Source organism: Sprattus sprattus (assembly GCF_963457725.1).
Source record: "Sprattus sprattus genome assembly, chromosome: 12".
Taxonomy (NCBI): domain Eukaryota; kingdom Metazoa; phylum Chordata; class Actinopteri; order Clupeiformes; family Clupeidae; genus Sprattus; species Sprattus sprattus.
Window position 1 is genome coordinate 31668023 of NC_137910.1, and position 25340 is coordinate 31693362.

General features: G+C 41.4%; 1 protein-coding gene across 1 annotated transcript in view; it reads left to right on the forward strand.

The window, feature by feature from the left end:
• Window positions 1-25340, forward strand: part of LOC308372947 (hyaluronan-binding protein 2) — a gene marked incomplete at both ends in the record, with an annotated part of 78708 nt that overhangs the window by 43213 nt on the left and 10155 nt on the right. The window contains 2 exons of the mRNA XM_080848309.1: window positions 8127-8269; window positions 25109-25243. Of these exons, the coding sequence (XP_080704435.1) occupies window positions 8127-8269; window positions 25109-25243 (278 nt within the window). The remainder of the gene's footprint in view (window positions 1-8126; window positions 8270-25108; window positions 25244-25340) is intronic.

The window sequence follows — 25340 nt, forward strand, 5'->3', positions numbered from 1 at the left end:
AGAATATCGACACATTTTTCATTCATCACATTCATTAGGTGACATCACCTTATATTGTAGAATCATTACACAGGCTATACAATGGCATGTTTCAAGCCTTTTTTGTTTTAATCTAGTCATTTTTTAAACAGATCGCAGAGAAAAATTAAGGTCAGTCAAACGCAGTTTTTTCGTCGCAATCGTAACTGCTATATCATTTCATTACACATACATTGAAATTACAGACAAGCAAGTAAGCTAACGGTAGAATGTCTATATATCCTATATGTCTCGACAATATGAGGCCTATCTTCTGTTGACAAACGATATAATAACGTTAGGCTTTGCTCCCCATGTCCATTTCACGTTAGCTATTAATCGCATTCTAGTGGCCACCAAACTGTTGGTTAGCTCTCAATATAATACATAATTTATGTAACGTAACAGAATTGTATAATTGCAAAATACAAATAGAAACAATTGTTCAGTCTTACCTGTGAAAGCTAATTCCATTCAATTTTGATTGCCTTGTTCGTTCGCTAGAGCATCCCCAAGCGGAGCACCAGGAAGGCATCTTGGCGCAAGTGATCACTTTCACATGATGGCGGCGCCATTTAACGCGATCTAAGGGCGAAAGAGGCGCCTACCTATTCATGTCTATACTGATAACTGCCATTATCCATTCTTCCATGACCTCTGGTTCAGTCCTATCTTCTCTTAAATCTGCTGCAGTGACACCGACGCTGAAAAAACCTGGTTCAGACCCCAACAACTTCAATAACCTTTGTCCCATCTCAAAACTGCCATTTCTCTCAAAAATCCTGGAAAAGGTAGTGGCATCACAGGTCCATGCCCATCTCTCCAACAATAACCTCTATGAACAATTCCAATCCGGTTTTCGCCCCCGCCACAGCACAGAAATGGCCCTCCTCAAAATCACTAATGACCTCCTGATGGCAGCTGACTCCGGACTATTATCCATCCTCATCCTCCTCGACCTGTCTTTGGTGACACATTTAAGGCAATCCATAATCTCGCCCCTCCATACCTCTCTGACCTCCTCCACATCAATGTCCCTACCCGGTCTCTTAGGTCTGCCTCTTCCATCACCCTGACCGTCCCACGAGCCCATCTGTCCACCATGGGATCCAGAGCTTTTAGCCGCTCTGCCCCTCACCTCTGGACCTGAGCGCGGCTTTTGACACCATATCCCACTCCACCCTCTTTGACAGACTAGCCTCCATTGGCATAACTCACACACCCCTAGACTGGTTCCGCTCATATCTCTCTGGCCGTACTCAGTTCATCCAGTTAAAATCATTATCATCCCACCCATCCCCCCTCTCCACTGGTGTTCCCCAGGGCTCTGTCCTTGGCCCTATCGTATTCATCATATAACTCCTCCCACTTGGACTGATTTTCCGTAAATGCAACATTCATTTCCACTGTTATGCGGATGACACCCAGCTCTACGTTTCCACCAAACCCACTTCCACCTTCCCACCCTCCTCCCTCTGTGCCTATTTACAGGAAATCAAATCCTGGTTTTCTTCCAATTTCCTAAAACTTAACAGTGAAAAAACTGAGGCAGTCCTCATTGGTTCCAAACACACCCTCACCAAACACCCCAGTTTCACCCTCACCATAGATAACTCCTCGGTTACCCCCTCTCCTCAGGTTAAAAGCCTGGGTGTCGTCCTCGACAGCACCCTATCATTCCATACCCACATCAACAACACCATCCGATCTGCCTACTTTCACATCCACAATATTAACCGCCTTCTCCCCTCACTCACTCCCACACAACACCGCCGCAATCCTGGTTCACTCCCTTGTCACTTCCCGCCTGGACTACTGCAATTCCCTTCTCTTTGGTCTCCCACACAAACTCCTCCATAAACTTCAACTGGTACAAAATGCTGCTGCCCGTATCGTCACTAGGACGCCATCCATCAGTCACATCATCCCCGTTCTACATCAACTCCACTGGCTTCCCATTAAACACCCCATTAACTACAAAATCCTCCTCCACACATTTAAGGCAATACTTCAACTGGTACAAAATGCTGCTGCCCGTATCGTCACTAGGACGCCATCCATCAGTCACATCATCCCCGTTCTACATCAACTCCACTGGCTTCCCATTAAACACCCCATTAACTACAAAATCCTCCTCCACACATTTAAGGCAATCCATAATCTCGCCCCTCCATACCTCTCTGACCTCCTCCACATCAATGTCCCTACCTGGTCTCTTAGGTCTGCCTCTTCCATCACCCTGACCGTCCCACGAGCCCATCTGTCCACCATGGGATCCAGAGCTTTTAGCCGCTCTGCCCCTCACCTCTGGAACTCCCTCCCCCCTGACATCAGGAACATTGGGCCTCATTCTCGACAGCAGTTGGTAAAACTTTCAGAAGGAACTCCACTTCGGTGGATTTAGGAAGACATTTGCCATTCTCCATAGTTTTTTCTTCTGTGCTTTCTTCTGAACTTCAGACGACTTTTTAGAACGCGAAATAGCAGTCGTAACTCTGCCGGAATCTTCTCAAATGTGATCCCACGGGCCATCTTGTGGTTGAGGAATCACATTTAAAAAATGTGTCCGTGTAAAAAAGGCTTAACGATTGAATTTGTAAGAAATCGTTGGTGATTGCGTTCACATCAACTCTATAGACATCCTCGGATTAAAATAATTATAATAATAATAAATACGAGAATATTTGTATCATTAACAATTACGTTTCACATTTATAGTCATGATTCTACGAGGTAGTAGCCTATTTATTGGTCTCTATTGCTCGTAGCTTGACTGTTCTCTCCCTTGTACGTCACTTTGTACAAAGGCGTCTGCTAAATGACTGAATGTATATGTCAATGTACACGAACACTGCAAATGTAAGTGAATAAAAAAAATAAACACTAAGCCCAATCTCTAAAAACTGTCACATGAACTTACTGCATTTTATACGCCTACTCGTGACCAGTCTTCACACTCATGGTGGCTAATTTGGCTGACAGCACTGACTGCATCTTATACTCCTACTCGTGACCTGTCTTCACACTTATGGTAGCCATTTTTCAATTAAAAAAAAAAAAGAAAGTGACTTCTTAAATGTGTTTTACGGACTTCGGAAGTTCAACTTAAGAAAATATCTCCACCTTATTAATAAACACCTGTTACGAGTTGCTTTTGTGTGGATTTGGGAAATTCCGACAGCCACTTGGCTTTGGCTGCGTGCCCTAATAAGGAGCTGGCGGGGCGTGTATGTATGCAAATCCACTTTCACAAGAACGCGCATCAATCTAAGAAACTAATGGGAAGGAACCCAGCTGAAAAGACTTCGGCTGCTTAGGAACGCATTTTCAAGCGTGCGGGAATGCAGCGGAAGCGTTTCCCCTACGTTGTTTTTGCAAAGTCGTGTAAGAAACATTTCTGAAGAATTACAGAAAAAGATCGAGAATGAGGCCCATTGACCCTAACTCAACTCAATCGCTCTATTTAAAACACACATCAAAACACACCTGTTTAGGCAGGCCTATAACCTGTAAAGGTCCTGCCAACTTAAGTTGTTGCTGTATTATGTATTATTCAATGTTTTATTCACTGTTGTAAGGCGACCTTGGGTTTCTTGAAAGGCGCCCTATAAATAAAATGTATTATTATTATTATGTCTGCTCCAAAGTAAATTAAGCTTCTTGAGCTTGTCAGCTGCTATCTAGCTAACTATCTAGTTGAGAGAACACCTCCAAACAGTTATGGTTCACGTCAACTAGTATTATAACGACTACAAGTACATAACTAGTCTCTCCAACAAATGTGTTAATGTTAAAATAAAACGTTAATGTTACTGTCAAAATGTTAATGTTACCGTCTGTAAGGTTGCAGACTTAGCTAGCGATAGCAAACGGCATCAATCTTGAACAAAACGTCCCAAAAGGCCATTATGAACTTTTTTTATTTTTAATCTTTGGCGCATTTTGTGAACGGGCAACCTGCTCCTGGGTTACCCAAGGTATGTGTGGTGTAGTGAAGCTTCAGAATAACGACAAGCAGGATGATATTAACACTCTTTACTGAGAACTGTCAGAAGCACGAAAGTACGTGACTAGTAGCATTGAGTTTCACTCTTCTTCTGCTCTATATACGTAAATTAGCTAGGATTGATTGCGGAACAGTGGCTCCTACTGGTAGCACAATATAGAACAGTATTACAGAACACAACAGTATGCATAAGGCACAACCTGAGAGCAATAACCGTTGATTTGATACAAAGTCATATTATTACATAAGGATCATCATTTTATATGTATTAATGTCCAATATGGAATAGCAAAGATAACTGATTTGCAGCACCATTATTTTATTTTTTTATGAATAAAAAAAGAAAACATTTTAAATGTATATATCCGTCTTTTATCATACATCTTTTTCTCACAAAAATATACAGAGAAAAAATTGTGATTAATCTTAATTAATCCACAGAAACCTGTGATTAATTTGATTAAAAATGTTAATCGTTTCACAGCCCTAAAATTAACATATTTTTTAATTTGTAAGATGTCTCACATGCCACTTCACTTTGAATTGAGACATCACACAATAGTTAGTGTGCTTGCCCGTTTTTCTTGCATCGAATCAGGCCTCGCTCGTTCGAGGTACAGACGCCGTTCAAACACCGAAACGTCCGGCCCGATCCGGTGCAACCTGCTATATCTTTTCGTGGCGGTTCTCCTTGCCACTCCTTTTTTATTCCTCTTTTTCATCACCTTTTTCTCTCATAGACTAACATGGGGGAATCTTGAGCCATTGTGACGTCACCCACTCTAGGACAAGAGACTTTATTTCTGTAACACGGCGGTGGCATCAAAATAAACTAGAATGGTTTCGTGAACGAACTAGAGTGTGCTTGCTCTGTTGCGGCAATGACAGAGAGAACAAGTGCCTTGGAATTAGTCTCTTCCCCTCCTAGTCTCCTAGAAGAGTGAAGAAAGTAAAGAAGAGTGGAAGAGGAAAAGAAAGAAGAGTGGAAGAAAGAAGGAAGAGTGGAAAGAGTGAACAAGAGTGGCTCTGGATAAAGACAGTAAAGAGAGAGTGAAGAGGGAAAATATTGAAAGAAGGAGAAAAAAAAGTGAAGCAGAGAGATGGAGTGTGAGAGAAAGTAGAGTGAGAGGGATAGAGAGAAAGAAGGAGAGAGAAAAAAGTAGAGTATTTGCAGGGCTCTACGCTAATTTTTTCCCAAGGAGCACATGTGCTCCTAAATGAAAAAATTTAGGAGCACACAAAAGAAATTTAGGAGCACAGCAGGGTTTTTTTTACGCGGAAGCAAAGCATGTCATACTCATTTGCGACCTATAGTTACAAACATATTTTCCAACGTTTAACCCCATTCATGTTCAGTTATTCCAAAGCAATTTAGCTGGTAAATTGATCAAATTACTGCATTTGTTCATACAACGCTTTGGTTGACCTCTTATTGTTATTAGTAGTATCTTACATAGCCAGCTTTACTTAAAAGTTTATTGTAAGATATAGCTTGTTAGACTTAATGCAGTTAGAGCTAGACTGTAGGTCTAGTATCTAACGTAAGCAACACTTTTACTGTATAGCTAGAGCACGTGTATCACATTGGTTTATAGTCTGTCAAATTAGTTCTAGTTATTGGTGTTCGTTGGCATAAAAAGTTAGTCTCCTAGTTAGTACATCTGATTAGAGCTAGCAACCATGAAAAACCTCTTCTGAAACTAAGAAGGATAACTATGACTAAATGTGACTAAAACTAATATGCATTTTTGTCTTAAGACTGAATCTAAAATAGCTGCCAAAATGAATACATCTCAGTGTGCTGTGTCCAGGTACATCCTCAAACGTTTTTCAGTTAACCTAATGATTCAAGGTCTCTCATGAATCATTACTCCCAGGACACAGGTTAATGTTAACTCACGCTATCGGTCACGCTTAATCCTCTCCAACCACATTAGCAACAAAATAAACTGGTGAGCTAACAAGTTAACCATTCTTTCAGTATAAGCTACTTTTGCATAGCCCCGTACAGCTAGGATAGCTCACGTTACCGTAGTAGGAATACAAGCTTTAGCTCACTATATTCACACAACTAAATTCATGAATTACTTCGCAGGTTTACTTCACAACTTGAATTAAGGAAAACTATCCCCCGTTACGGCTAGCTGAAACTGCCAGTGGATACTCCCGTTACGTAGTGTTAGTTAGCCTTTAGCCCCGTACTCAGATATTACAGCTGCTTAACACAGCTAGGATAGCTAACGTTACGGTAGTGGGAATACAAGTTTTTCAAGTTCGCACGTACCTATTTATGCGAGTGAAATACTCGCACTGTAGAGCCCTGGATGGAAGGTGTCTCTTAATATTCCTAGTTATACAGCTGAATGGAGAGGAACAGAGAGAATAGGTTCCTTGGCGCAGGTGTCAGTGAAGCACAGGTGCAAGCCAGTTTAATGAGCCTATTATGATGTCATAATGCCCCTTAGTTCTGCCATGCAAGTCTATGGGGGAAAAAGGGGATGAAAAAAGAGGAATAAAAAAGGAGTGGCAAGGAGTACCGCCACGAAAAGATATAGCAGGTTGCACCGGATCGGGCCGGACGTTTCGGTGTTTGAACGGCGTCTCTATCTCAATCGGGCGAGGCGTAGTTAGCTGCAAGAAAAACGGGGAGAATAAATAAAGAAAACTTATGAAGAACAATACTGTGCTTCCCTTCGGGCAAGCACACTAATAAATGACTAGCTGGGCTGAGAGTTTCAACCTCCTCTTACACAGACAGTAAGAGATAAGGTTAACACAACACACACAGCCATGGAAATGTAAAAAGCAAGTGTAAGTATACAAGACAGCTTGATCAACAACTCATTCGCGAACACCATTGCTACAATATGCGAAGCAACTAGCCTAGCCCCATAGTAAAACAATATAAGCAGCTAGCTAGCCTAAGCTAAGCTATTAGCATACATGCTAGCGGGAGCTAACATGCAACTGGCACACAGATTAAATGTCTGTGCGATTATTTCAACTGCCATACTGCCATACTGGAGATTTCGGTTCACTACCCCAAGTTTTCGCAAGGTACATTCCAGTACGTTTCAGACAATAAAACCAACCGACACCAAAGAATTTAAAATTTTGTACACATTCTGTTCCAAAGACAACCATACTCATGAGCTGCCTGTATTCCAGACAAAGGTTTGCCTTTGCAAGAAATAGGCAATCTATCTGCATGGCCAAAAATCGACAACTTTAACAATCCCAACCATCATTTAGCCAAATACACCTCTAGGCTACATCAATTAAAAACAGCTGTGTAGACCACAGCGATTTTTCAATGCAATTCACGTCTGTCTATAGCTAGATTTAGAACAGTGGATCGCACTTAATTCTACTTCGGTGTGCGTCGTCCTACAAATTATCCATATGATCGCGTTTACATACCTGTTTTCCGTATGAACAAGCCACTGCATTAATTCCCATAATGTTGCAGAGATGTTTCCTTTTACCTAGATCATAATTTCTTACGAAGTGTATCAACACTTAGCTCAGTAAGTCAGTATAACGAAACTCTGGAACTATTATCACCATGACAACTGAAATGTTTGTGCATAGTAAATATGCAAGTTCCATCATACATCTGATTTCCACCATAGAGAGACAATAAATATATTTACATTTGAAGCACAGACAATATTTATTGCAGCCGCAACACACACAATTAAAACAAGCAGATTAAAACTGCACAATTCAGGTGCACTCATGGATTAACACGACCTTTGGAGGTAAATTACACATACACAATAAGACAAATGTCACTTGGAGCCTATTTTAAGACTTCTCCAAGCTAAATGTAACACACTAGACCCTTTCACAATAAACAAGCAAACAAAAACAGAACAACAAAGACACCATCATATGTCTAGACGTCAGTGGAGCCAAAATATAATGGTTGAGCCTGGTTGCCATGTCTGATCTTTTGTGTGATGTTATGGCTGCAACGTCAAAGGACATGGCCGCAACAGAGCAAGCACACTCTCGCAGTTCGTTCACGAAACGCATTCTAGTTGTTATTACTACTGTGAAAATAGTACATAGTGTTCTAAAAAACTGTCCTTTTTTACAGAACCCAAAACAATGAGATGCAGGTGGTCCTTGGAGGATTGGACCTTGGAAAGAAGGAGTCCTTTGAGCAGACTGTGGCGGTGGAAATGGCAATAGTCCATGAGAAGTACAGAGAAACATCTTCAGCAGTTTACAATGATATCGGTAAGATGCTTGAGATACTTGTTTTTTAAATATTCACTACCCTTCAAGTTTGGATTTACCCTAAAATGACATGTTTTCTAGGAAAACTAATATTCTTGTCCATCAAATAAGGTGCAAAATGAATCAAACATGTATGTTACTGGTCAATTTCTGCGGCATCTTCCTGTAAGTCCTGGAGAGTGCCACTGGGGGAGCTTTAGAGATTTTTCTTTTGCTGGAGAGTGCCAATTCTAGTTGTAACAGTTATTTACAACTTTAACAATGTCTCCACAATTCTTCTGATCAATGTCAAAGGGCTGGGCAATATAAACAACATATACATTAATCACAATTTAAAATGTGAAAGAGAAACATTGACAAATCAGCGTATCCTAGCATTCTGTTTTCCTCATTTCCACTTTATGACAGTTATTTGAATCTTCCTTCCTGCAGTTTTGTGGAGCTCATGTGAGTGATTGCTGAGCATTTTATCCAAGCTAGGTGCCAGCTTCAGATATTAAATATTCTGCTTGGACTCTGATTAAATCAAAGCTTTAGAAACAAGATTCTTGAGATTCTTTAAGAAAAGAGAGGGAGCCGGGTAAAAAATAAAAAAAATATGAAATCCCAGACAGATGTGTGATTTCAATTCAGTTGTATTTTTACTAATTTATATAGTACCATTAACCAGTGCTGCCAAGCGTCACGCTTTGAGTGTGACAGTCACGCAATTTGAGCCATTCTCACACCACACGCCACACTTGACATTTCTCACGCTTATTTACCCATTCAATAGTCTATTTTTTTTTTCATGATTAAAAACGTTGGTCCTCGTGGCTTCGAGTAACTCTGATTGACTGACCGAGATAACCAATCCGTCAATCCTTTGTGCCCAAATCTAACCAACCACGGAAGGCACCACGCAATATACCAATCAGAAGCAACGTAAGGCAGGTCTTGACGTCTCTTTTAACAGGGGTGCAAACTTGTCACCTTTCATCGAAATTCACCGTTTTTAAGCTAAAATAGGTTACAATAACGGTGTTAACGGATAGTACAGTGTCTATTTCTCGGTTACTTTGGAAAAATCTTAGCGCGAAAGACGCGAAAGACACGGTCGTCAGCGGAGTTTAGTTGCTAATAAGTAACAGATGCAGTATCTTAAATAACCATTCAATTGGCAGCTTGCACATTGATGACAGCACCCTGAGGTGTTTCTAACTTTTCCCATTATAGTTTTATGAGTTAAATCACAGAGACTATAACATCAGCTAGATCACTAGCTATCATTTAATGCGTATTGAACTCTTCTATTTAGCAACCAGAAAACACAACTTTAGCTGCAATTTAAGTTTAATTTCCCAAAATCAGCTCACCAATAAAAAGCAGCCTAGGGCTTGTGTGTTTTTAAATTCACAAAAAAAAATACAGCTTCCAAACATTTTCGAAGCAATTTGAACTTGAATGTGAGTAGTTGATCGAGTTATCATCTGCCCCGTCTTTTGATGCAATCATTTTAGCTCGGGCATTGTTCGCCCATTATGTATTCATCACTTCACTGGATTGGAAGTCCACTTTCCAGGCTCTCGCACGCCCCCTTCAGTGAGGCAGAGGTTACATTTGCCTCCCCTATGGGCTTTTTCACTGCGCTTTTATGACAGATCAGCAAGACTAAATATGTTCTACACATACGTGTCATACATTACATATTCTATGGATACAAACGACGTAAAATAAAAGTGCCTACAAATATTTCAGTGATGGTTGGGTTGGCCTGTGCCCGTGCAACATTTAACCCAGGAATGTTTATGATTAAACTGTTACCAGAGCACATAATTGTTTACAACAGCACAAAATTCTTCATAGATCTAGCCTCGTAATTTTGCTGTCAAAGTGCACCAGATTGATGCATTGGACTTCAAAATGTGAAAAATGTTCTAATACTGTTTATAAAATGCCCCAGACCCTCCTAGGGGGTTCACATTATTGCCATCTTTTTCATCACTGATGAGTTTGTACCCCTGAACAGCGGCGACATTTGAAATCCACTCGACATTCTCCCGCTTTCTAAAAGACGGACGGTACGTAACTACTCCATTTTGTAAACTGTTGATTCGCTGTTTCTCCTAGAGAATGTCCCTTCATCACTGAATGCACAACAACCTCCTACTTTTGGTGCTCTGTGTGCAGGCACTAACAGCTGTGCCCATTAAGGAAAGGCAGATGTCACAAGGAATATAAAAAGCAAAGCGCATCGTACCAAAGAACAGGCAGTATGATGGAGAGTTGGTTGAAATAATATTGACAAATAAATGTATTTTGTCAAAATTCTTGTTACAATTTTCATTTCTAATTTCTGGTTAATTAAGAGAGATTAGGAGGCCACAGTGCAGAGAGAGCAGCTGGCATGGAGGTGAGGACATCAGTCTTAAGGTATAAATCGATGTTAAAAAAGGCAAAATTTTGTGGTCGGCGGCCGAACGCTTCTGACTCTAAAGTCTCACTCTTGTCATTTTCTGAAACTTGGCAGCCCTGGATTAACAACTGACATTCTGTGTCCAAGTCCTGAACTACCTAGAGCAAGCACATAGAGACAATGGCAGGCAAAGACTCCCTTTGTACAAAAACTAAAGCACAAATAAAAGCACAACCTCAGACTAAAAAAAATCATAAATAAAAAGCATGAACTTGCACTGCCAATAGAAAGCCTTTAGTTAATAATTGAATTAGTTAACCTATTAGTGCTATTGTTTAATGGAGCTCACACAATAGCCAGATCTCTGTACATAAGATACTCATCTCTATAGCTAAATAAACCAGCTGCTCTGTACACTTATCAGAGATCACCCTGAAGCTCAAGGTATAGTAGCCGCATCCATGGAATGTCCAGGTCAGTGCGATTCATCACCAGCATGGTCTATGCAGCACAAAAATGTTGTGTCTGTGTGGACTTCAATGTGCCGACGGTGCATATGCATGCAAGTTCTAAATAACTGGCTCGGGGTCAAGAGAAAGCTAAATACATCTACACTATGTATTCATTTAGCAGATCCTTTTATGCAAAGCGAATAACAGTACACAAATACACAGATTCATCAAAATGTTTGCTCCCTGGGAATACATTAATGAAGACCTGTTGATGAAATGACAGTTTTGTTTTTTTAATGCTCTGGCGAGTCCTAGCTGCTTAGATTTCCGGCAACTGCATTTTTAACACTGTGACTGAGTGATTGAGCCTCTACAGTGTAGTCTACACTAACAAATGTGTCCACAACAGCAACACAAGTTTACTTTGGAGATACCCATACATTTGGGGGTGGGGAACCCTTGGAAGCATGAATCTGAATAAGGGTAAAATTCATATTGGATATGGAGGATATGGTAGTGTTGGTCAGAAGGTTGCAGATTACCACAGTAGGTCATGGCAAGAGGGGTTTGCCTGTGAGAGGTGAACTCAGCATATTTTTCCTTTGCCTAGAGATTGAAAACAGAAGGCCTCTTGCATACAGGTTCAAGTGCCCATGAGTGCTTAAGCATTTTGGAATTAACTTTTGTTGTTCACTTGACGTTCTGTAGCAGTCTCATCTGAATCTTTTCTTACCTCTGCAAGCAATTGTTTGCATCAAAACATTTCAGGGAGATCCTGACAACAGCCTTCCAATACTACAGTGTGGCTTTCCCTTACTACATCTGCAGTAAAGACAGGGTCACTTATCTGTAAATATCTCTTGAACTCTATGGCATGCAGAGAATGTGTCATATCTCCACATCTCTTGAACTCTTTAGCCTGCAGAGATTGTGTCATATTTCCACATTTTCAGAATGGTTTTCAGCAGCTGTCCTGTGAAAGTCAATCCCTGGTCACGATCATTTTAGAGGAGAAATCCCCATCATGGCTAAATGTGTGTGTACAATTCCCTTTGCAAAAGCAGCAATTGATGCTCTGCTGCAGGACAAGGCTGCCACCTGGTGGCTTAATCTGTCAATGACGAATAGCATGTACTCATACTTTTGGCAGTCATTGATCAAGTCAAGTTGATTTCCAAGTGAATGAATGGCCTTGGATGTCCCATATATTTTTTTTATCGCTTGACAGCCCTAATAATTTCTAATGACCTGTTTTAAGGCTATATCTTTTTTAAACATAGTGGGAGGACTTTTTTTTTTTTTTTTTTTTTTAAATATAACCACTTTACTATGAAAAACAGTTATGGGATATTTGATCATATGGCATTGCAGCACTCAGTAGCACGGGAAGGGGGGGGCTCCGGGGGCTACAGCCCCCCCCTGCTGGAGGGCTGAAGTATTGTCTGTTTTATGGCGAATAATAATAACAATGATAAAATCAAATGTTTATTGTACTTATGATGGATATAAAATGTGTAAATAGTGTGCACCCAAATAAAAAATAAAAAACTCACTGAGGTAAATTTCAATTTTAATATTTCGTTGACTAAAAACCGATTCCTCCTCCAGCGGAAATACAGATAATCCCGCCACTGTCAACTTTTATGAACGTTCTAGAGAGGAAAGCACGGTATGGTAGATTGTGACAATGGCTAGTAATAAACAGAAGCGCATTTCAGAGTTTTTTTCTAGTAATACAGTGAAGAAGAGTAAAATTAGCGACGTCAACGACAACGACGACAGAGCAGGACCTGCATCAGAAAGCGATTCCACAGATGCAGGAACCGCTGGAGGAACTGTTCAGGCTAGCCTTAGCCTGACAGGATTAGCAAGAGGTGAGGAACCGTACCAGCCCAACATGACATTTCCTGGCAGAAGATGTGGTGCAGAACTCTTCGAAAGATCATTTCAACGTGGATGGTTTGAGAAATGGAGATGGCTTCATTATGTCAGAGAATCTGACTCAGTTATTTGTTTTACTTGTACCAAAGCCACTCAAATAGGTCTACTGCGCCTCGCTGACAATCATAGCACCTTTGTAACGGGATTTAGTAACTGGAAAAAAGCCTGTGAAAAGTTTGCTCAACACGAGTTATCCGAATTGCACTCGGACTCAGTTCGTGCGTTAGGGTCCTTGAAATTGACACCGATCAGTGCAGTGCTCTCCAACGTTGCGGCTCGGGAACAGGCTACTGCAAGGACAGTGCTAGAGCTTTCATTACGATCGATCAAGCTACTAGGCCGGCAGGGTTTAGCACTCAGAGGGCACGACCACCGCGATGGCAACTTCTGGCAGGTTATGCTGGAGCGGACATTCAGTCTCCCCAAAGCCAAAGAATGGATGCTACGCAGGGACAATTGGATGTCCGACAACATACAAAACGAGATCCTGGAGATGTTCGCTCATGCCATTCAACGCGAAATCATGTCAGAGGTTTGACACCGTTCCTTCTTGGGACTCACAGCAGATTGAACCACTGACATCAGTGCAAGCGAGCAATTCTCATGCTGTTTGCAGTTTGTGAATTCTGATTTAAAGCCACACAATTTATTTCTTGGATTTTACAACGCAAGTGACTCGTCTGCAGAGACATTGGGCCTCATTCTCGACCTTTTTCTGTAATTCTTCAGAAATGTTTCTTACACGACTTCTCAAAAACAACGTAAGAGAAACGCTTCCGCTGCATTCCCGCACGCTTGAAAATGTGCTCATAAGCAGCCGAAGTCTTCTCAGCTGGGTTCCTTCCGATTAGTTTCTTAGATTGATGCGCGTTCTCGTGAAAGTGGATTTGCATACATACACGCCCTGCCAGCTCCTTATTAGGAGACGCAATTTTAGAAACGTGTGCTGTCGCAATCTCCCGAATCCACCTCGTAACAGGTGTTCATTAATAAGGTGGAGATATTGTATTACGTTGAACGTCCGAAGTCCGTAAAACACATTTAAGTAGTCACTTTTTTTTTTTTAAATCGAAAAATAGTCACCATAGGTGTGAAGACCGGTCCCGAGTAGGAGTATAAATTGCAGTCAGTCCTGTCGTTCGAAATGGCCACCATAGGGGTGAAGACTGGCCACCAGTAGTAGTATAAAATGCAATAAATTCATGCCTTAGTTCTTAGAGATTGGGTTTAGTGTTTATTTATTTATTCACTTACATTTGCAGTGTTCATGTCATTCACATTCAGTCACTTAGCAGACGCGGCCTTTGTCCAAAGTGACGTACAAGGGAGAGAACAGTCAAGCTACGAGCCATATAGACCTAGTGTAACAATAAATACTACCTCGTAGAATTATGACTATAAATGTGGAACGTAATTGTTAATGATACAAATATTGTCGTATTTATTATTATCATAATTATTTTAATCCGAGGATGTCTGTAGAGTTGACGTGAACGCAATCACCAACGGGTTCTCACAAATTCAACCGTTAACCCTTATACTGTAATACAGAGTTTTTTCAAATGTCATTCCTCAACGCGATTCCTCAAATAACCACAAGATGGCCCGTGGAATCGCATTTGAGAAGATTCCGACAGAGTTACGACTGCTATTTCGAGTTCTGAAAGATGTCTGAAGTTCAGAAGAAAGCACAGAAGAAAAAACTATGGAGAATGCAAATGTTTTCATAAATGTTTCCGAAGTGGAGTTCCTTCTGAAATCCTTTGGAAAGTCTTCCCAACTGCTGTCGAGAATGAGGCCCATTGTTTTCGTGTATTAACCTTTCAGAACGTAGCGTCACACAGGTGTGACAGCAGCCAATTTTCCGCAAAGACGTACCGACACACGGGTGTGACAGAATGTGGCGACAGGAGCGTTCCAAAAGCCGTGTAACAATAAGCCTGTGTGTGGGTTACTAACTTCGCTTTTGTGAGCTAACATTGTACATTCAGCCACCTTCATCCATTATGCCTCTTAAAATCGTCTTGTCAGTATCATTTTGTTTACTATATGTAGACTTACTATATTTGTGTGGTCCACGGCCAATTGTACATGACAAAGTTACAACGTTTGCAAGTAGCCTATAGGGAAGACTGCGGTAGGTTGGTAAAAAAAAACCTACGTTCTGAAAGGTTAAGGACATTTTTATGCGATTGAACATACCTCTGGAACGTCTGGCTGGGTATTGTTTCGACGGTGCGTCCAATATGTCCGGCCGTTTAAACGGTGTCCAGGCGAAGCTTAAAGTAAAGTAGAGTGCCCGGAGTCCTTGTACGTGCATTGCTCTAACCATGCTTTGGATCTCGTTCTACAGGAAGTAGCAAGAGAAGTTATGCTCATTGCAGAGGCGCTTAACTTTGTCCAGGGGGTTTGCACAATCATCGGCGAATCAGCCAAGCGCAAACAGCTCTTTAAGTCGCTTTTTGGGTCTGAGGATGTGGTGTGCAACCTACTGGGGCTTTGTCCGACCCGATGGTGCATTCGCTCCACTGCCATATCCAGGGTCATCGGCACATATGCGACACTCCTGGAGACCCTAAAGGCGTTGGAGCAGGACAGGACAACGAGGGCTGAGGTTCGGGCCAAGGTCTCCGGATTGTTGAAAAAAGCCAAACAAGCGAGAACATATTTTGGACTTGTGTGCAGCCAGGCCCTTTTTCGGGCCTTCTGAGTCTGCAGAGCAACACATCAACTGCAAGATCAGCCCTTGAGTGTGTCACAGTCCTCCAGCAGCATATGCGAACACTTAGAGAAGATGACTCTTTTCAGCAACTCATGGACAAAGTGGAGACATCTGCTGCAAGCTACGATCTGAAAATGCCCGGAGCTTCAAGAGTGAGTAAGACCCCAGCTCGCATCCGCAGCACCACAGAACCTGAGGCTTTGCCATGCGACTCCGGAGAGGCACGGTGGAGGCCTCAGTTCTTTGAAGCCGTGGACCTAATTCAAATGGAGCTCACCCGAAGATTTGATCAAGTCGGCATGAAAGTGGCTGCACAGAGGTAAACTTTTCTTATCGATACTGTTAACCAAAACCTCTCTGGACTTAACGTGGAAGTGCAACTCCCGAAAAGATCGATCGTTCACTGTTACACATGCAAATTACATTACTGAGTGGCCTAACCAAGGAGAGAAAATTGACTACAGTGTCAGAAGTTGCCGAATTTATTGCTTCGTTGTATCCACAAACACGAGGGATGTTCAAAGATGTTGAGGCATTTGTTGAACTTTGTTTATGCCTACCTGTGTCAGCTGCCCCATCAGAGAGATCATTCTCGGCCCTGAGACGACTGAAAACCTGGACGCGAACTACCATGAGCCAGCGTCGATTGACGCATCTTGCCCTGATGCATGTACACTGTGACATTCTGGACAGACTGGACATACCATCCCTCGTGAGGAGCTTCATCGGCAACACGCCTGAACGCAAGGCCACATTTGGTGCTCTGTAAATCGAGGTTAGTCATGGTTTTAAATCCCAATGTCGCCGAGCATTGCATGGTTATCAGTTATAATAATAATAATAATAATAATACATAAAGTTATGAGACTCCTCATAGCATACAAAACGTTGGCAGGGAATCTGGAGGGTATTTCTCTGTAGCTGATGTTACATGATAATAGTATTCAGTGTGATGTTGATGAAATGGATACAAATACAAAATACAATATAGAGAGTGCTTTGTAAAGTAACGGACGCCCGTCCCTCTCAATTTGGATGAGTAGCTAGGACCGCAGCAGCTCGTTAAAAGCTCTTGTTTTTCTCTCCTTTCAGTAATGAGAAGAGTGATTTATTAAGACTAATTAGTTTGTTGTTTTTGTAGTGGACACCTCCTGCTGCCCGTGCTTAGTGTGTACACTTCCCTAGCAAATAAATCCACCGGATTGACCGATACTTCGCCTCCGTCTCCTAACTTCTTCTAGTTTGCATATATTATAAATGTTTCATGCTTTTGTTCTTGTGTATTTTAAATGTCAGTTATTGGTCACAATCAGCGCTATAGCCTCTAAAGTTTGGAGTATAAACACTCCTCTATTATCATATTGCTATGACGTCACATGTTTTAGTAGCGCGCCACAGCCCCCCCTGCATGAGAGAGGTTCCAGCGCGCCTGGCAGCACTCATCCACTGTAAATTCTTTGTAGGCTTTTAATTGAGATTCAGTCAATCTGGACGTGACTGATGACAAGCTGCATGCTCCAATGGGTGGAAACTGCTGAGATGATCAAATCCAACATGTATAGCAAGAGTTGTGCCAACTGAAGTCAAATATGCTGAGTGATCAGGTGCTTCATGGACTGCCAAATGGTTCCAAACTAATTCCCCTCCACAGTAAAGAATGGGAAATTGCCATTTTAAATGTAATGAAATTAAACTGACTGGATGTGCTACTATAGGTTTAGTTGCAACCATTGAGAGATGACAACTCCAGACGCATTCATTCATTAGCTTAAATCCATAAATGTAGCCAATTTACTAAGACATCAGCAATTGACAGGCATTCATCATGTTTTGTAAAGTAGCCTACAGTAAAACAGGCAAGTTATCTATACAATAAATCATCTTAAAATAAACCCACTCAAATGAAGAAGGCAATAACATTTTGGTATATACCTAGTCATTTAAATTGTGCTCATTATTTTTTACATTTAACTGTGAAACTCGCTTGTTAAAACAGATAGGGTTGACTTGACACCATTGTTGTTAAAACAGAAAGGGTTGAGTTCGGGTTTGACAAATGAGTGGATAGACGTAAAATCACGAGCTCCCGGCAGATGAAGTGTTAAACATTGAAAAGCCAAAATTCAAATGCGCAAACAGAGAGGGGATGACTACTACAAGGGAATCCACAAAAATAGAAAGGGAGATGATAAGTCATTAGCTGCTAACGAAAACGACATGCTAGCTAACATGAAGGCTGGCTTTGACAACGTGTCTAGGCAGATTGGGTCCATAGTTAGGAAAACCGCAAAGAAATGAAGGACATTCGAGAGAGCAGGGCATGCGACTGCGACTCATCTGGTCGCATATGAGACTGGAATCTTGGCCGTGCGACTTGATTTGAAATCACAGGTAGCGTTAGCTTCAGCCTTAATGCAGTCATCATATTGTGGTTTGTGGTGAAATCTCAGGTGGTTGAACAAGTTAGCTGTATTGCTATGCGGCGCAGACACAACTCTAACGCACTCTGTGCATATGATTTGTTCTCGGTTAACATCTCTTGCCCTAACTCTTAAAAGTAAGATAGCTAGCCGTCTTACTACCTTGATGTCTCGCTAAGAAGATGTCTGGCGCAAGATATTTTACGGGTGAATTTGAGAGGTCTTTTAAGATAGCTTGCACTATTTCATGTAACGTTGGTAAGCTGAAAGAACTTAAGGCTAATGTGCTAGTGTTAGAAAGTTGACTGCCTGACGCCTCACAAATCAACCAATATTGCTGGTTACAATAACGGTGTTATCGGAAAGTACCGTGTCTATTTCTCAGTAACTTTTTTTTTTTTTAAACACCACATCTGTAAACGGAGTGTGGTCCGTCATCTTTGTTACAATTTGCAGTTGCCAGAGGGAGCTGGCGTACATATTTTTAGGCAACCTGCTACTTTAAAAAAATGACCGTCACTCCGACTTTAAGGTATTTTATAAACCCGGACGTGACAGAATAACGATTTTCCAGCACGCCTTTTATAGTGGTGCGCCTAGATATTTGCTGCCCCCTCCATGTAATCACACATTTTCAAAATATCATTTTAAACTGTCACTTACCGCGAATGTCACGCCCCGCCATGTAATCGCACATTTTCAGAATATCATTTTAAACTGTCACATACCGCGACTGCCACGCCCCCGCCATGTTCTCGCAAATATTATTATTATAAAATATTTCTTTAGGAGGGGCAACTTCAGTCGAAGAGGGCAAACGGGCAGTTGCCCAAGCAACCTTAGCACACTCCTGTGCACGTCCCTGCCAGAGGGCACAGAGAAGGATTCGGTGCCCGAGTTTATAGAGAACTTGATACGCGAGAAACTTAAGTTCGGGGAAGATCTCAACCTACAAATACAACGTGCTCACAGAGCGTTGGCACCGAAACCTGCCTCGAATAAGAATCCCTGTGCGAACATTGTCAACTTCCTGCAGTGCCAAATGAAGGATGACATCCTCAGAAAGGCCTGGCAGACGATAATTGCGATTGGAGAAAAGATGGTGAGGATCGACCACGATTACCCAGCGGAGGTGGCTGCAAAGCGCCGTGGCTATGCGGGTCTGAAGAGAGCTCTGAAGGGAAAAGGGATTAAGTTACAGTCACCGCTAACATCATTGAGAGTCCACTGGCAAGGAGGCGTCCAGGCTTACGGCAGTCCACAAGAAGCTGCACGGGCGATGGAGGAGAGGGGACTGAAGGTGGACGGTCTGGTCGAGGAGGAACAACCGACGCTGGAGCAGCAGCTTGAAGCCGCTTATAAATGGCGCAGAGTTGGGGACCAGGAGACCGACGTCGCTGGGAGAGCAAGGAAGGAGCTGATGCGGTTTTCTCGGAAGGAGTAGACGAGAATACATTATCCTTGTAGCCGTTAACATGGTACAGGCACGAACTTTTGCATTTCCTACTTGGGTCCCTACTATTTTTTTTCTCTTAAGCTCTTTGGTTCTGAAAGTTAAGTAAGTAGCCTGTAGGCATATATTGTATTTGGGCGAAGGATGAAGGGAAAAGTTACACATGCTAAAGACAATGATACAGCCCACTCCTGCACAGAGTTTTTCTTTTCTTCTCAGGACTAGCGTTATTATTTTATTGAAGGGAGTATTCTATTTTATTCTATTCTCCATTGTGTGGGTCGGTTTGGACAGTGGGTAAAAAGATATCCCTATGCCTATATGCCTAGTGTTTTGTTGGCTTTATAAGAATCGCAAAGTTAATGCCGGGAGTGATGGTTGGAATATGTTGGACATGTTTAGCGTGAACAGAGGACTTCGGCTTGGAGAGTTCTTCTTCACTAAGGGGGGCCCTCTTACGAGAGGATTTTGAACTTGGAAAAGAAGGAGGGAAGATATATAATGATAAAGGGTAAATTAGAGGGACAAAGAGTGACATTGATCAATGTGTATGCACCCCCAGATAGCAAGAAAACCTTCTTTAAATCATTATTTGACATCATTAATGAAGAACTAGAGGGGATCTTAATATGTGGAGGGGACTTCAATATGGTGATGAACTACCATCTAGATACAACTAGCACAAAGAAGAATAGGACATGGCTTAATAGATAGACCTCTTTTTATCATCTAAGAAACATCTCCAAACTCCGCCCCACTTTAACCCTATCAGATGCAGAGAAGCTTGTCCACGTCTTTATCTCCTCAAGACTGGACTATTGTAATTCACTCTTCTATGGGATCACTGGCAAGAACATCCAGAAGCTGCAATACATCCAAAACAGCGCTGCCAGGATTCTGATGAAGGTCCGGAAATATGAGCACATAACACCAATATTACACTCACTACACTGGCTCCCTGTCTCTTTCCGGATAGACTACAAAGTCCTTATAATCACCCATACATGCATTAATGGACATGCACCTCCCTACCTGCAAGAATTAATTACTCCCCAAACCTCCACCTGCACCCTCAGGTCTTCAAACAGCTCGCTCCTCCGCGTCCCCAAAACCAAGCGTCGCACCATGGGCGACTGGGCCTTTTGCCCGGCAGCGCCACATTTATGGAACAGCCTCCCTGACCACCTAAGGGCAACGCAGACGCTGGACTTAAGCTGGACTTAAAACTTTTTTATTCAAGAAGGCATTTCTGGCCTTGTGTTAAATCTTTTCTGTTATGCTTATGTTAATATTTAAATTTGTTTTTAATTTTATTGTATTATTATAGTTATTTTCTCATATGTAGGCACTCTGAGATTCCTTGGAATGAAAAGTGCGTAAAAATAAAATGAATTATTATTATTATTATTATTATTATTATATATGAATATACAACTGGTTGACTTGGGAATAACAGACGTTTGGAGAGAACTACATCCCTTGGAGAGAGACTACACACACCACTCAGACCCACACCAAATGTATTCAAGGTTGGACTATTTCATGAGACATGCATAGGGTTGAGGAATGTAGGATTGGGGTACCAGATTTATCAGACCATAACGCAGTCAACAATACATTTAAACAAGAGAAGGAGAACTACAGTGTGGAGGTTGAATGTGGGGATTCTGAATGATAAAGACCTGGTAGAAAGAATAAAAAAGGATATAAATAGGTATATAGAGAAAAATGATAATGGGGAGGTAGATCCAAACATTCTTTGGGATGCGCTTAAGGCCGTCATTAGGGGGAACTTGATAGCACAGACAACTCTGCTCAAGAAATCCAGACTAGTTAGTAAATTACCAGACACAAATTGGACGTTTAAAGGACTTGGAGAGAAAACATAATGCCACAAGTGACCCAGAGATACTTAGACAAGTGAAAGAAACAAAGAATAAAATTGATAATATACTACTGACAGAAGTGGAAAAGAAAGCTAGATTTGTTAAACAAACTTTTTATGAGGGAGGTTCCAAAGCAAGCAGATTATTGGCTAGACATATAAGAAAACAACAAGCATTGAATACCATATATAAAATAAGAGATCCACAAACTAATGATTTGCTTACCGAACCGGACGAAATTGAGAGAGTATTCAGAGAATATTATCAAAACTTATACACACAATCAGCAGCGGCAGACGAACAAGATATGGAAACTTCCTAGACAGGTTGGATCTACCATCAATAGGGGAAGAGCAGAATACATTATTGACGGCAGACATCACAGAGGAGGAGATGGAAAGGGCCATCCCAGAACAATACCAGTCCGGGAAGTGACGGGCTTCCTTCACTGTTCTACCGTACATTTAGAAAAGATGTTGTTGGCCTCATGTAGGTACACAATTAATGAAGGGGAAATCCCTCTTTCATGGAAGGAGGCCATTATCACAACCATACCCAAAAAGGGCAAAGATAAAGAGCACTGTAGTAGTTATAGACCAATATCAGTATTGAACGTGGACTACAAGATGTATACCCCAACTATTTCCAAAAGATTTGAGACATTCATGACTGACATTATAGACGAAGACCAGACCGGTTTTATTACAGGAAGACAGACACAGGACAATATTAGGAGGATGATACACATTGTAGAAGAGACTCAGCGAACAAAGAATAGTGCAATTTTAGTTAGTGTAGACGCGGAGAAAGCTTTTGATAGTGTTAATTGGATTTACTTATATAAGGTGTTCGAAAGATTTGGTCTCAATAAGGAATCTGTCAAGTGTATTAGAGCATTATATCAAGAGCTGACTGCTAGGATCAAGGTGAATGGTAGTCTCACAGACCCATTTGGTCTGGGAGGATCTACTAGACAGGGATGTTGTCTCTCTCCAACTCTCTTTGCAATATTCATAAAGCCATTGGCACAGACGATTAGGCAGAACCAGGATACCAGAGGGGTGGAGGTGAATGGTACTGAACATAAGATAGGGCTATTTGCGGATGATGTGGTAGCCTACTTGGAGCGACCAAGTGAATCCTTCCCTGCATTGATGAACCTGTTGGAGGAGTATGGATATTACTCAGGATATAAACTTAATGTTACCAAAACACAGATCTTGGCCATAAACTATACCCCTACACCAGAGTTTTGTAAAGAAATACAAAATGTAATGGAATTCAGAAACAATTAAATATCTGGGAAAGAACATCACGAAGGGAGCGGGGAAGTTATATACTGCCAATTACATTCAGATTAATCAAGAACTCAGACGGGCTATAGAAAGATGGTCAACACTACAATTTGATCTTACTTCAAGGATAGAAATAATTAAGATGAATGTATTACCAAGGCTATTGTACCTCTTCCAAACTCTGCCAGTAATGATACCACCGAAACAGTTTATGGAGTGGGATATGGATATCCAGGTTCATATGGGGGGGTAGGAGGCCAAGAATTAGATTTAGCACCATGCAGCTCCACAAGGACAAAGGGGGCATGGCTGTACCTAAACTACAAGACTACTTCTATGCTGCACAACTCAGGGCTGTAACTTAGTGGTGTAATAAAGAATATGTAGCTAGATGGAAGGATATAGAAATGAAGGTTGAGGCTAGCCCCATACAAATATTAATGACCGATAGGGAATTGTTTAAAAGGGAAGAGAGATTGTTAGACCCAATAACTAAATTCACATTGTGGACTTGGCACTTGGTAGTAAGAAAGTACGGAATAGAGAATGAAACAAGGCCTCTGAGGTGGATAACCCATGACAAGAGATTCAAACCAGGAATAAGTGATTTTGGCTTTGAGAGATGGGCAAATAGGGGTATTACAGCAATATGCACACTATTAGAGAAGGGTAAATTGCAGAGTTTTCAGGCTATAAGGGAGAAATTTGATTTGGAAGCAAATTACCTCTTTCGGTATTTTCAGGTGAGGGATTATTATTTAAGGAAATAAAGTTAAAAGAACCCAAAGAACAGAACATGATTATTACAATAATGATAAATGCATATGAAGGGAGAAAATGTAGAGTGATCTCAGCCCTATACCAAGCTCTAGGGGTCAGTGGGGGTAATTCAACTGTTTATATTAAAGAAAAATGGGAAAAAGAAATTGGAATAGAAATAACAGAAGATGACTGGTATAATGTGTGCAAGGGCCAACACTCAGCCACCAGCTCTAGGATATGGCGAGAATTTGGATGGAAAAACATTATGAGGTATTTCATAACACCAAAGATTAAGGGGAAATACGCACCAGACCAGAAACCATGTTGGAGGTTGTGTGGTCAAATGGAGGCAGACCATACACATGTGTTTTGGAAATGTCAAAAGATGGAAGGATACTGGCAGGGAGTGTGGAGTGTGCTGAGGGGGATATTGGGATATGAGAGACCAAAAACTTGTCTGGTATTATACTTGGGGAACATTCCACAAGAGGAGGTACAAGGAGGAGATAATACCTGGTGAAAGTATTATTAATGGCTAGCAGGAAGGCAATTACAAGGGCCTGGTATAAGGTAGACCCCCCCCTACTAAAGAACAGTGGCTGAGTATTGTGGAGGAGATCTATGACATGGAGAGATTGACACATACCCTGAGAATGCAGGTGGAACAGTTTGAAGGAAAATGGGAGAAATGGAATTAATACAAAAGGGGTGAGGGTGATACCACTACTATTCATAGTAATGACATCTGAACAAGACAGAATTGTTGCATTGTGACTGAATGGAAGGATCTATAAGCTTTGTGTGTTTTTTGTGTGAGTGTTTTGACTTGATTTGTATGGTTTGTTTGCTTATTTTTTGTGTATCATTGTTGGAAAATCAAAATCAAAATAAAATAAAAAAAGATAGGGTTAACTTGTAGAAATATTCCATTTAAATCAATGGAGTGGTTTATGAGGTACACCCTTATATCTGACTGTTAAAGCAAATATCCAATCAGCCAATCATGTAGTAGCAAGTCAATGCATGAAAGGTCAAGAGGTGGTTGAGACCAGTATCAGAATGTGATTTCACTGTGAGTCACTGCAGATTGACAGGGTCATTTGAGTATTTCAGAAAAGTATGATTTCCTGGGATTTCAGTCTGTAAAGTGTACAAAGAAATGTGTGCAAATAATAAAACATCCATGAACTGCAGCAGGCGAAAACAAAAAAATATCAAGTGGAAGGGCTACAGCAGCAGACTAGTTCCCCTCCAGTGGGCTAAGAACAGAACAGTGAGACTACATTGGGATAAGGCTTGAGTGCAGTGACTTTGTGGTGCAGTCATGTGAAAGTGGACCAGAATCTGTTCTGAATGTAATGTACCCTGTTGAATCCATGCAACAAAAATAATGTAGGCTGTTCTGGGTGCAGTGGGGGTCCTACCCAGCACAAGAGAGGTTTAAATAATAAAGTGGCTAATGACTGAAAAAGATTGATGTGATGTTATCTGTATATGTTTGTATGTGATGCAGCTCTGTTAAGACTGAAGGACACAGATGGGATGTGTGCTACGGAGTCTCAGTACGTGAAGGCAGTGTGTTTACCCAATACCACCTTGGCAGATGGAACAGAGTGCAGCATCGCAGGATGGGGTGCAACACCAGACTGTACGATCAAATCTTTTGCTTTATGTTGTTTGTTGTAGCTATTCGGTTTTGAACATTCTGATCATTCATATGCTAGTTTTGTCACACATATTTGCCT